This window comes from Panthera onca, chromosome E1 (assembly GCF_046562875.1).
Source record: "Panthera onca isolate mPanOnc1 chromosome E1, mPanOnc1 haplotype 2, whole genome shotgun sequence".
Lineage (NCBI taxonomy): Eukaryota > Metazoa > Chordata > Mammalia > Carnivora > Felidae > Panthera > Panthera onca.
In genome coordinates, this window is record NC_138352.1 from 3519094 (window position 1) to 3532029 (window position 12936).

Genomic DNA, 12936 nt, shown 5'->3' on the forward strand with positions numbered 1-12936 from the left:
TTCCAAGCTATCAGCGCAGAGCCCGATGTGGGGTTGAACCCACAAACCATGAGGTCACAACCTGAGCCGAAGTCAGAAGCACAACCTACTGAGCCAACCAGGTGCCCCAGAGTTCCATTTTTATATATCATCTGGCCATTGTCCACTTGTCTATTCAGTCCCTTAAAGCAAAGGATGCATGAGAGAACTAAGAAATCATGGCTGGTCCTCTCTGAACCCTCCAAGCGATGGCCATTTTCTCCTCCTACTCACCTTCTTTTCTTCTCTGATTCCCAACTTGTAACTTCACGTCAACTTTCCAATCCCTAAACCAGATCTAGAAATCTGCCTGGACAGAGTTGAAAAGTATTGAGAATGACGCCTGGTGTTGATTTGATGTGAGGAGTTTGAGGAGTTAAGGATCACTTTAAGGTTGCACCTGGAGCTCCCAGGACGCTCTTGTTACTAACTGCAGGTAAAACAGGAATCTGGGAGAAATCATCATTTTGTGAGTGTGTGTGTGTGTGTGTGTGTGTGTGTGTGTGTCAGAGAGAGAGAGAGAGAGAGAGAGCGCGAAGATGCTGAACTCGGTTTTTTAGGCGTTATATAGTTCTAGATGCCTCCATGAGGATGTTCCTAAGAATCACACATCTGGAAACTGAAATATCATTTTAGAGGTGTGGAGACCGAAACCAGAGATGGTCCTACGTTTCTATGTCAAGGTTGTCGGGGAAGCAGGTGTTCCAGTCTTCTGGTGCTCCATCCCAGTGCACGAGATGAAGGATGGACGATGAGAAGGTTGGATTAGAGGCTGGACCATCTGGGAATCACCAGGATTCTATCGGAGGTGATAACACACCGTGTTGGGCCATTAAAATCAACGTGACAAAGACAGAAATCGTTTGCCAACGATTTCACAACAGACTCACAGAAATGGAGGTAAATGATTAAAGAATGTAGGTCTCAGAGTTCCTTTTGAATTGTGATATTTTACCTTCTATTTACAGAGATAAAAGTACACAGAAAAAAGGTTAATATTTAAGCACTTTTCTATTTGCAGCCCTCTTTTTAGTGGAGGAAGCCACTTTGGTGGTGCCTGTGTGAGTCATCCACAATGATTTCTCTGGTGCTCGTCTTGTTCTCGAGTTTTCTCTGCCACGTCGCCACTGCAGGCCGGAGTAAGTACTCTTTGCTTTTGCAAATATAATTAATATATCCAACCCCCTAGTACGTGACAGGGATCGATAATGTTAATTTAAATTCTCTTTCGGGTGGATGCTGGGGAGACTGGATTGATACGGATTCTTCGATATTGCCACGCTTAAAACTCCTCCCTGAGATATTCAGGCAATTGAAGTCTCAAAGTATTGACCTGTAAAATGGGGATAATGAGAGTACCCTTCAAAGGGTAGTTGAGGAGATGAGATGAGATATTGCCTATACGGAGTATTTGGTACCGAACTTGGCAGAGTTATTATTGACGGCATTAAGTAGTTTTTTCATTTACGGGCTAGCTGAGCTTAAAAATGCAAATGTAGATTTCTTAACTAACCACTTTGTGCTCTATTTCAGCCTGTCCCAAACCAGATGATTTACCATTTGCCATAGTCGTTCCAGTAAAAGCATCCTATGACCCAGGGGAGCAGATAGTCTACTCTTGCCAGCCGGGCTATGTGTCCCGGGGTGGGATGAGGAGGTTTACATGTCCTCTCACGGGAATTTGGCCCATCAACACCTTGAAGTGTATGCGTAAGTCAGTGCCTTCTCTCACATGCTCCCCCGCTCATTGGGATTCTGGACATTTGTGGGGATAACCTACCTCGTCATGCTCAGGGCACGGTGAGCCAGCAGAGCCGAGGAGTGGAGGGTTGTGAAGAAACAAGAGGGCTTGGGGAGTATGTCCACTGGAGGGGAAACCAAGGGCGATGGGTGCTATTTAGAGAGGAGGAGGTGAGCATAGCCCAGAACTAGAAGAGATGTAAAAAAGAGACCTACCGGGGGTGCTCGGATGGCTCAGTTGGTTGAGCGTCCAACTTTGGCTCAGGTCATGGGTTCAAGCCCCGTGTCAGGCTCCGTGCTGACAGCTCGGAGCCTGGAGCCTGTTTTGGGTTCTGTGTCTCCCTCTCTCTGACCCTCCCCCGTTCATGCTCTGTCTCTCTCTGTCTCAAAAATAAATAAACGTTAAAAAAAAAAAAAAGTAAAACATGAAGAATCATCAGATTTTTGGACTTTGCCTCAAAATGAAGGCAGGTTTAATATAATCATATCATACTTTATAGTAAATATAATTATATAAACAGAATATGATTCTATAGCCATAATTGATAATAAATTATAATATTTTATAGAAATATAATATAAACATTTAAGTATAAACTTATTGCTACTGCCTTATGGAGGATGGTTGCATTTCTTTATTTCTCTGTGGTTTATGCCAGCATTACTTTTTACAGTCAAATATTGAGCAATGAACCCAATAGAATTTCTGGCAATTTTATGTAGAAATTAAGCAGTAAAAATAACTATATGGACCTATCTGAGCTCTGGTTATTTGGTCATAGGAACATGACCTTTGTGAAAAATCATACATTTCATACAAGTGATTTTAGTATGCTTTTTTAAATTTTAAGAACATTTTTTAAATGGTTGTTTATTTTGAGAGAGAGAGAGAAAGAAAGAGAGAGCATGAACAGAGGAGGGACAGAGAGAGAGGGAGAGAGAGACAGAGACAGAGAGAGAGAGAGAGAGAGAGAGAGAATTCCAAGCAGGCTCCATGCTGTCAGCACAAGGCTGACATGGGGCTCGATCTCCTAAACCGTGAGATCATGACCTGAGCCAAAATCTAGAGTCGGACGCTTAACTAACTGAGCCACCCAGGTGCCCCAATTTTACTATGCTTTTTGACTGAAAAAGGACTAAATGTTATTTTTAATGGAAAACAGTTATAACATTATAGGGGAAATGTTTTATTTAAATCAGCCATAACGCAGGGGCACCTGGGTGGCTCAGTCGGTTAAGCGGCCGACTTCGGCCCAGGTCATGATCTCGCGGTCCGTGAGTTCGAGCCCCGCGTCGGGCTCTGTGCTAACAGCTCAGAGCCTGGAGCCTGTTTCAGATTCTGTGTCTCCCTCTCTCTGACCCTCCCCCGTTCATGCTTTGTCTCTCTCTGTCTCAAAAATAAATAAACGATAAAAAAAAAATCAGCCATAACTCTGAAATAGTAACAATTTTATTTTTTTCCAAGTTACTTTCCACATATAGTTTTGCATCACTGCACTGAGTAGGTACCATTTTGTATTTTTCTATTTTCGTCAGCATAGCACGAACACTGACTATCATGGTCTTTGTAATTCATATTTTGCTGGCTGCATAAGAGTTCAACTGTTGATTTCTCATAATTAATCAAATCATTCACCTGATGGTAAACATTTAGCCTGTCCAATTTTTGTTATTTGAGGTAACAGTGCAATGAGCCCCTTTGGGCATTTATCATTTAACTAATTTTGCGTAATTTTCTTAGACTAGTTACCAGCAGAGTTATTGGATCAAAGAACAGGAATGAGTGTATATGGTTTTATTTTAATGAAAAATTCTATAAATTAAAATGTACTTTTCTGTCTTCAATTTACAGCCAGAGTATGTCCTTTCGCTGGAATCTTAGAAAATGGAGCTGTACGCTACACAACTTTTGAATATCCCAACACCATCAGTTTTTCTTGCAACACCGGGTAAAGACTTCTAACAGATGTGGAAGAACATTTCTGTGCCCTTAAGCTAAATAGCAAGACATATTTAATTTTTAGCCTTCAGCCTGGACTTGCTGAAAACAAATTGATTTTAGTCCTGCTTTTAACTATACCGCAGTGGTGTTGGGATGGGGTAAGGGATGGAGAATATAACAGCTAGTAAAATATGAAGTCACTAGTGTATCAAACTTTCCTTCTCCTGATTAATTACTTATCTGAGGAGGTACATTGGAACGATTAAAACTGGATGATAATTCTTTATAATCTCTGAGACAAATCTTGGCATGAAGGTTTAAATAGTTTAGGATTTGGACTTGGGCTTTAGTTATGAACCTGATTTGGTTGACTGACTTGGGAGTCTCTAGAAGGTTCTTTGGAGAAGGTTGGGAGCATGATGATGTAGAACACAGTTCTGTCAATCCTCACATGATACAGTACAGGATCCCCAGCAAGAAAGCACATACGGTAGGTCGTATAGCTCATTTGCCTTATGACCAAAGACACTACCAGTGACATTGTTAATTACGTGTTGTTTGCACATTAGCGCAAAATTTTACTTAGGGTTCTTGTTTGGGATTGGAAATTAAGAAATACTATGTGTGAAAGAGAAATGGACTCCTTTCATCTGAATACCAATTAACTGTGGGCCTGATGAAAAAGGACCTTGAAACGATTGGCTTTGAGGAGACAATGCTATATTTTCAGTGGAAATGTACTGCATTGTTTTTACCCATTTGTGTCTGTGGAGTGAATAGTTTTGGAAAATGAATAGTAGCCATAGCTCAGTTTGATTCGCTTTTGGGGGTTGGTTTCTACATGTACATCTACGGAGCACTCTCATTCCTCAGTGAGTCCCCTGCAGCCCTGAGGTGGGAGATTTGATGAACCTCCAGTGAGTGCTGAGCTCCTCAGGGAAACTGCATTACAAAATGGGGAAGCCGTCAGCAGCATTAATCCGAAGCAGTGCTCAGCGGAGAAGACATTTGAGATGCCGTCGATGGATCATTTTACTGCTTGATGGATTACGTGTTCCTTTTGCAGGTTTTATCTGAGTGGAGCTAGTTCTGCTAAATGCACTGAGGAGGGAAGATGGAGTGTTGACCTTCCTGTCTGTGCTCGTGAGTCTGTGGGCCCCCCGTTATGGGGAGAGCGATTAGCTGGTGTGCCTGGGACTTTGCTGGTTTTAGCACTGTACGTTCCAAGCCCTGGCAATCCTTCCATCCTGGCTCCATTCGATGGCCGCTCATCCTTCTGGAGAGGGTTCATCTGGATAATCCTCTTATCTCAGAGGATGTAACAACCCCTGTGGACTGACAACAGGGGAGCGTTCTAGTCGTGAACACATTTGCATCCCCCACCTGGTAGAGGCAGGGATACCTGGGTTTACTCATTCTGTCACTATCGCGGTGGTTTGGCAAGAGCTTGGATTTGTGTGGCATTGGTCAATCAGGGACTGCCACCATTTGACTAGACGAACTGGAAACAGTGAGATCAAACATCTTCCTCCCAGTCTGGAACCTCATTCACTCATGTATTCATTCACCCATTTATGTATTCTATAACCGTGTAGTGGGGACCTCATACGTGCCATAGCCAGTTCTCAGCACTGAGGCTACATGGCTAATGGAGACTTCGGTCTGCCCTTAGCAAGCGTGTCTAGCGATGAGGGAGAGACGGAAGCAACCTTAACAGGGAGCTTAGACTCCATCAAAGGGCCTTGGATCATAGGAGCAGAGTGGGATTCCTTCAAAAAACACTGCTGGTTTGTTCCGGGGACGTTCACCCGTGCAACCAGTGTCGGCTCTGGGCATTGCTTACATAGGGAGGGATGTTCTGATGTTCCCTAACTCATGATTCATAGGAGTCCCATCTTTGCCCAGGAGGCCCGCGCATTCCAATAACGGTTATGGTTCTTGAACATTCCAGAGAGGTCTGTCCTAGCAAAAGCCAGTGAAAAAGTAAAGCAATTTCAAATAAATGATAGTTCAAGGAAATGTGAACTACCAAAAAAAAAAGTGTTTTTTAAGGATAAATTAAGTAGAGTTTTTTACTCAGTGGTTCTTTTTTTTTTTTAATTTTTTAAAAATGTCTTTATTTTTGAGACAGAGAAAGAGACAGACAGACAGAACGTGAGCGGGAGAGGGGTAGAGAGAGAGGGAGACACAGAATCCAAAGGAGGCTCCAGGCTCTGAGCTGTCAGCACAGAGCCCGACGCGAGGCTCAAACTCGTGAACTGTGAGATCATGACCTGCACTGAAATCGAATGCTTAACCGACTGAGCCACCCAGGTGCCCCAGAATCACCACGGTTCTTATAGTTTCCCTCGTACGCAGATTTATATTGATTATGTAAAGTCACTTTTTCTTCTTGGTTGCAAACACGAAGCCTACTTTCGCTGCAGCCTAATCTAAATGAGTGCTTCTCACACTTTACTGTGCATGTGAATCACCCGGACATCTTGTTAAAATGCAGATTCCGATTCATGGGTCTGGGGTCAGGTCTGAGCCTCTGGAGTTCTAAGAAGTTTCCAGGCAAAGCCCATGCTGCTGGTTTACAGATCACACTTTGAGCAGCAGGGATCTAGATAATCCAAGTGAAATCACATCCCCGTCTGCACTAACTTCCTGGACTTATTGAAACCCCGTCTTAGGTCAGGATGACAGCCCCTGTGTCTCCACATAAAGCCACTTATGTGAGCTCCATGCATACAGAGGGCAAAAGCAGGACATATTCAGTAGGAACAAAGAAACATGAACTAGCAGTGGGACGTCGAAGTCACAAATGACTTTGTACTGAGTGCCATCATCAGCAATTAATGCAGGATGGTCCTCTACCAATTCTGACTTCCAGAAACATCTTCCAAGGCAGCATTTGGATCAAAGACTTATGGAAACGTATGCATTGTGTTACTGTCACAGACAATATTGACAAGACTTGGATTTACTTCATTTTTTTTTTTTTTTTTAGTTTTTTGACTGATACAATCATCTGATTTTCAGATCATATTTTCCTTTTTGACTTCTACAATTGGTTATTTTTACCCTAGCATTTGATCAAATTTTGCTTTTTCTCAAGTTCATCTTTGTTTGTTTTTTCTTTTTTTCCATTCTGGAAAGAGTATCTTTAAACGACTCAGCTATTTTCATAAAAGTGATTGTTCCTTCTTTTTCCAGCTGTAACCTGCCCTCCACCAGCCATACCTAAGTTTGCAACACTTAGTGTTTATAAGCCATTGGCTGGAAACAACTCCATCTATGGAAACAAGGCCGTCTTTGAATGCTTGCCACACTATGCCATGTTTGGAAATGATACAGTTACCTGCACGGCACACGGAAATTGGACTACATTACCAGAATGCAGAGGTAGGTGCAATGACAAGACAAAATTAGCATGACAGTGTAGAATCCCATTTTTGAAAAGTATGGAAAATTCCATGATCATTGAGTGTTTCCGACGGCCTTTTCCAAGAAATGTTTATTGGCATCCACCATGCGGATAGGTGTTGGGGATACCAGATGAATGAAACCTGGCTTCTCACCCCAGAGGAGTTATATATAATGCAATGACCTGTCTGGGGCCACCTGGGAGAGCTTCCCAGAGACGTGGAGAATGAGCGGAAGGCATGCTGCAGGGCTACAGGATGTGGAAAGTCAGGGAGGTGTGAAACAACAGGGTGTGTGCACAGACAGCTGAATATCATGGTGAGGTTGGTCAAGAGAAGCCAGCGTTATGGTGGGGAGTCCTGGGAGACGAAGGTGAAAAACTGGGTTGTAGTCAGATCGCTACGAGCTTTTATGGTGTCCCTAAATTTAAGAATCACAAGAATATTCGATTTAAAAAATTGTCAAAATTCTTCCCCTTTTAAATTGACCTATCATTGCTATCTTTGAATTTGTCGACTGCAAACCAAGTAAACAAATTGTAGAGTTTATCATGCCCACCAGGAATTATACTAAGGACTGCTACTTTCTCCTGTGGTAGATATTATAGATATCTCTCGAATGATTCAAAACATAAGTGCTTTTTATCATGGGGAACTACTACTAATAATACCTAGCACCTTTTGTGGGACTTAAATCCTGGGCCACATACTGGTCTCATGTTGTACATGTGTCACCTCATTTAATTCTCCCGAGTCCTAAGCACTAGGTTCTTTTTTTCTTCTTCAACCTTTCACCTAGATGTATCAACTGTCAGCATGTTGTGACTTTCTCTGTCTCCCTCTCTCTTTCCATAGACAGATGCTTTTTCTTCCTGAACCATCTGAAAATAAAGTGACACATCTTGACATAAATACTTACCCATAATACTTCAGCACGAATGTCCTGAGAACAAGAACATTGTCACTGTTGACAAGACATTTACCACGTGTTCCGTTATTACCAATAATAACTTGGGCTATTATAATAATATAAACAACAACATTTATGTCATATGCAGATTTCCCCCAACTGACCAGGAAGTGTTTTTTATCCATGTGTTTTGTTTTACGTGGGATCTCGTCAAGAATCACACGTGCGGTTTAGTCTCCTTCAGTTAAGAATGATCACTTGCCTTTTTAGTTGTCTTTCCTAGACATTTTTCAAGAGTATGGGCTAGTTGCCTTGTAGAATGTTCCATAATCTGAATCTGGTTGATTAGATTCAAGTTAAATGGTTTTGTTAAGATTCTTTGATAATCCTCGACTTAGTCAATTACGACATTGGGGGTTGTAAACCGGCCCTTTCAATCTTTTCTTCTATTTTTAATTAGCTTGCATTCTTCTATAGACAAGGGCTTTTCTTTTCTTCCTTGGGCTGTTTTTGTTTGTTTGTTTGAAGTATTATTATAGACTCAAGGATTCAAGTGCCAGGAAGCAGCACCATGTTTTCTCTTCACATTTCATGCTGGCTTCTCGTATAGACTGAAGACATTCATAAGAATTAGATTTAACATTTGAAATCCAATAATGGTGTGCTAGTATGCGTGGAGGGAGTCTTTGTGTTTTAATTTCATGGTTTGTTGATTAAAAGAGACGGACTCTTTTTTTTTTTTTTTTTTTCTTTTTTCAAACCCACCCTCTTAGACTGCATGGAGACGAAGTATGGAATAAATAATACCCTGTGATTGTATAAGATCCCAAAGAACTTGGTAGCTCACTGATTTACTTTCAAAGCATTGTTGCTTCTTTTTTTAATATCTAGGGGCTTGTGAGCTTAAGATAAGAGGGACAGAATTAAGCACATAGAAATTCCTTTGCAGCTACAGGAGCACCCAGTGACTCAATGGGGGTAATGGAGACTGGAATGTAACTATTTCATAACCGACAGTCTACTATTTATCATACTAATATGTTTTATTGAATACACTTTTTAGAAGTGAAATGCCCATTCCCATCAAGACCAGACAATGGGTTTGTGAACTATCCTGCAAAACAAACGCTTTATTACAAGGATAAAGCCACCTATGGTTGCCATGATACATATGTCTTGGATGGCCCAGAAGAAGTAGAATGTAACAAATCTGGAAACTGGTCCGCTCAGCCAAGTTGTAAAGGTATGAGATACGGGTGTGGTCTTCACACATCTTGAATTTATCCAGTGGATTGCCCTCAATTGCCATTTTTTTGTTCCAATCATTTTCTACTTGCTGCTCAGACTTCCTTCACGGTTATTGGTATGTGAAGGACTTTAGGACTCACATGGGCACGGGGGAGCTTCGTGCTTAGCAAGCTTGTTGGAGACGAGACTGTGGGAGATAAACAGATCCTTTGCAAGCCCTGATCCCATGGTGGAGGATTGTATGGGTTTCCTGTGCGCGTCCTTTTCTGCTTTGTTCGAGTGCAGATTCTGCTCGTCGTTGCAAAAACCAACCACACATTAAAAGCTAGTTCAAGGAAATGAGGGTTTGTCATAAATGAGCAACAGGCGATCACGTGGACATTGAAGGTGAGGAAATGGAATACAACTGGTCCTCCTGAGGATTGGAACTGAAAATCAGGCCCCATTGCTACTCTTTCCATATCTCAGTGGCCCTGTGGTCTCTCTCATCTCCATGTGTCCCTGCTTAGTCACCTCAAACCTGGCTGACTCTGGCGGACGTCTCAACCAAAGACTTATCACTAACGGGCGTCTTTTCCTGGAAACGCTGGTTCCTTTTGAACTAGGTGTCTGTCCTTGATCCTGTGTCACGCGTATGGAAAGGACAACCTGGCACTATATTTCTGTTCAGGTTGCTGCGGGGCTGGGCAGCTTGAGCAGAAAAGGAAGTTAGGCACAGCAGGAAAAATGATGTATAATTAGTGTCTTAGGTTGGAGTCCCCTCGAAGCAGAGCCTGAGACAGGGATTCAAGTGTAGGTGATTTATTCAGTGAGTGTCTCAGGAGAGAGTCAGGCTGGTGGAATAGAGTAGGGCACCGCTTCTCAAACTTCACTGTGCCCCAGAATCACCGGGGGGCTTGTTTAAACACAGAGTTTCTGATTCAGTAGATATGGGATAGCACCTGAGAATTTGCATTTTTACCAAGTTCCCAAACGCTGCTGCTGCGGGTCCAGAGATGACGTTTTGAACAAACACGTGGTCTCAGCCGGAGTCTACTTTCAGTTGCATGCTCTTGGGAGCTGCTGGACCATGAATTCTACCCCAGAGTTGATCCCACCAACAAGCATCGGGACCTGCTTTCTGTATTCCTCTTGTCAGTCGTCATTGGCTAAAGGCTGTTCCCTCGGTGTGGGGACGGATTTGCTCCCAGGAGAGGTGGCTCCCTTAAGGCTGAGGGCAATTTTTCAGAGACAGGAGCATCTGTGAGCTGTTAGCAGCCAACTCTCACAGTGGCTGATGGCTTGTGGCACTGCCTCAATGAATGGGATCTAAGTGGGCCAGTGGAGGTTTATATGAAATGGCAGTATCTGATGGAAGTCCTTTCTCACTGGAGCTAAAATCTGATGCGTCTGTGTTGACCTTCTTAGGTGGCTGCTGCGGGGGGGGGGGGGGGGGCGGTGCAAAGGCCATCTTGGAAGCCATAATTAACGGTTCTGTTAATAAACGACTGCTACCAGCAATGACACTGACACACTCACTAGGAACATTCTTGGAATCTTCTTGTCTTGAGCAACTTGTCTCCGCTGTGCTAATCTATCGGTTCAAATGCTGCATTGTCCCCAGAAGGACTAACTGAACTCCTAAGTCTTGATTACAGATGTTCTCTCTTTCAGCTTCTTGTAAATTATCTGTTAAAAAAGCTACTGTGCTATACCAAGGAGAGAGAGTAAAGCTTCAAGAGAGATTTAAGGATGGAATGCTGCATGGTGAAAAGGTTTCTTTCTTCTGCAAAAATAAGGAAAAGAAATGTAGCTATACAGAGGATGCTCAGTGTATAGATGGTACCATTGAAATCCCCAAATGCTTCAAGGGTAAGTCTTACACTGGTACTTTTAGCTAGAATTCCACTTGACCCTCACCATAATAAGTACTTGTATTACCTAATGGTCGTAAGAAGCCATGTCAGTCTGGCCCCTGGATTTTTAAAAAGAGAGGACGGGCAGGAGGAAAGAGCAGGACGAAGCGATAAAACGATCCTTTCCTCCGCTCGCGTTAACATTCTCCTTTCCAATTCTTTCCCTTACGATTCAGGGTCGCGGTTTTAGTCGATGAATGTTGAGGTGAATTATGCCATCTTGTATAATTCCAGATTAAGCTCGAGTCATAACAGTAATAACATTGAATGAAATATTGAATACTAACAATATTTACTACCTCTTGTTCCCCGATTACAGAGACCTCACCCCCAGTTACAAAGTAACTCATGGTAATGCTAATTGGTATATAGATCTTCTAACATCTTTTTTTTTTTCCCTTTCGTCAGCAATTCCCAGAGTTTGAAAAGTATCCAGTAGAGCAAAGTATTCATTAGAGCAAAAATATTTTAAGGAAGATGGGATTATCTTTGTGTGAGATAAAGAAGTGTATAATGAGCAGGTTTTAGAGTGGCCAACCTTTACAGTTTTCAGGGTTAGCGTTTAAATATCTCTGTCACTGTGAAGGAGGAGGCCAGAGGCTGAAGCTATTATTGGCTCCAAATTTAGAAGTGCTCCAAGAATGTTGACAGCCCTATACTGGGCAGGGAGGTTAGAGAAGAGAAGGGTTTGAGAAGTGACCAGCTAGAGACGGAGAAGGGAAGGATAACCAGTAAACCAAATCCACTTCGGAGGTTTGATTATCAGAGATATCCATGCCGTGGAGTAAGCACTCCAACAGTGACAGTTATTCTAATCACAAATAGTCAGAAATGCACTGGATAAATTGTTGTTTTTCAAAATATAGCCGGGCCCTGGTGAGATGTGAAATACTGAAATTGACAAAGGACATTAAGCCTAGTGCAAATCAGTACACAAAATATTACAAGAGGATAATTAAAAAAAAAAACCAAAAACACCAAACAGAGCTTTGTTGATGTATTTCTTCGGGCTATTGTCTCTTACAGTGTTCAGACAGATGCCGTGCTGTTAGTGCATGGGAGAATAAATAAAAGGCTGATACAATGTTGTTGTTTTTTTTCTTTTAATCTTGACTGTCAGAGTTACACAGACCCTTTCATTTTCTGTCTTGGATATGCGTGCCTTGTCATCTCCGTGATGTTTTCTGCCATAACTTCAACCTTACACATAAATGGTTTTATTCATAAAACCATAAATGGCTTTATTCATATAATTAAATTTTTTCCACACGTTTGTGCAACGTATTTGATTTGGCTTAGCTACTTGCCAAATTTAAGAAATGATTGTTCCTCTTAGAATCTTTGTCTTTTCCTTCCCAAACAGAACACAGCTCTCTGGCTTTCTGGAAAACCGATGCATCCGATGTGAAGCCGTGCTAAACGGGTTTACGGAGTCAAAATGGAATGCCACGCTTGTATCGGTGTTTGTCCAAGGAACACAACGGAAGTGGGAAAATAAAGTGACTGAATTTATTGCCTCTGTCACTGCGGCATGGTGGCTGACTTCACTTATGTTAGCTGGGTCAAAAACACAAATGCTCGGAACACGGCTAAGAAAGGGAAAGTGTACCTGATTATCCAGAAACTCCATTCCCCTCTCCCTCACTGTACTCTCAAATGCTTTCACCTAAGGCAACTGCAGTATTTTTCACAGAATGCTCCAGAGAACCGTCACATGAGCCTTCGGCTCTGCCTGGCGGTCTTAGCGTATTTTTCTAGTTTGTTCACTCCCTTCCT

General features: G+C 42.3%; 1 protein-coding gene across 1 annotated transcript; it reads left to right on the plus strand.

Moving 5' to 3' along the window:
• The first annotated feature begins 1039 nt into the window (after positions 1 to 1039).
• APOH (apolipoprotein H) lies at positions 1040 to 12673 on the plus strand. The gene is made up of 8 exons (XM_060645629.2): positions 1040 to 1157; positions 1552 to 1728; positions 3611 to 3707; positions 4767 to 4843; positions 6899 to 7087; positions 9081 to 9260; positions 10919 to 11116; positions 12524 to 12673. Exons 1-8 carry the CDS (start codon positions 1094 to 1096, stop codon positions 12577 to 12579), a joined length of 1038 nt encoding a protein of 345 aa, XP_060501612.2. The 5' UTR covers positions 1040 to 1093; the 3' UTR covers positions 12580 to 12673.
• Positions 12674 to 12936: the final 263 nt, after the last annotated feature.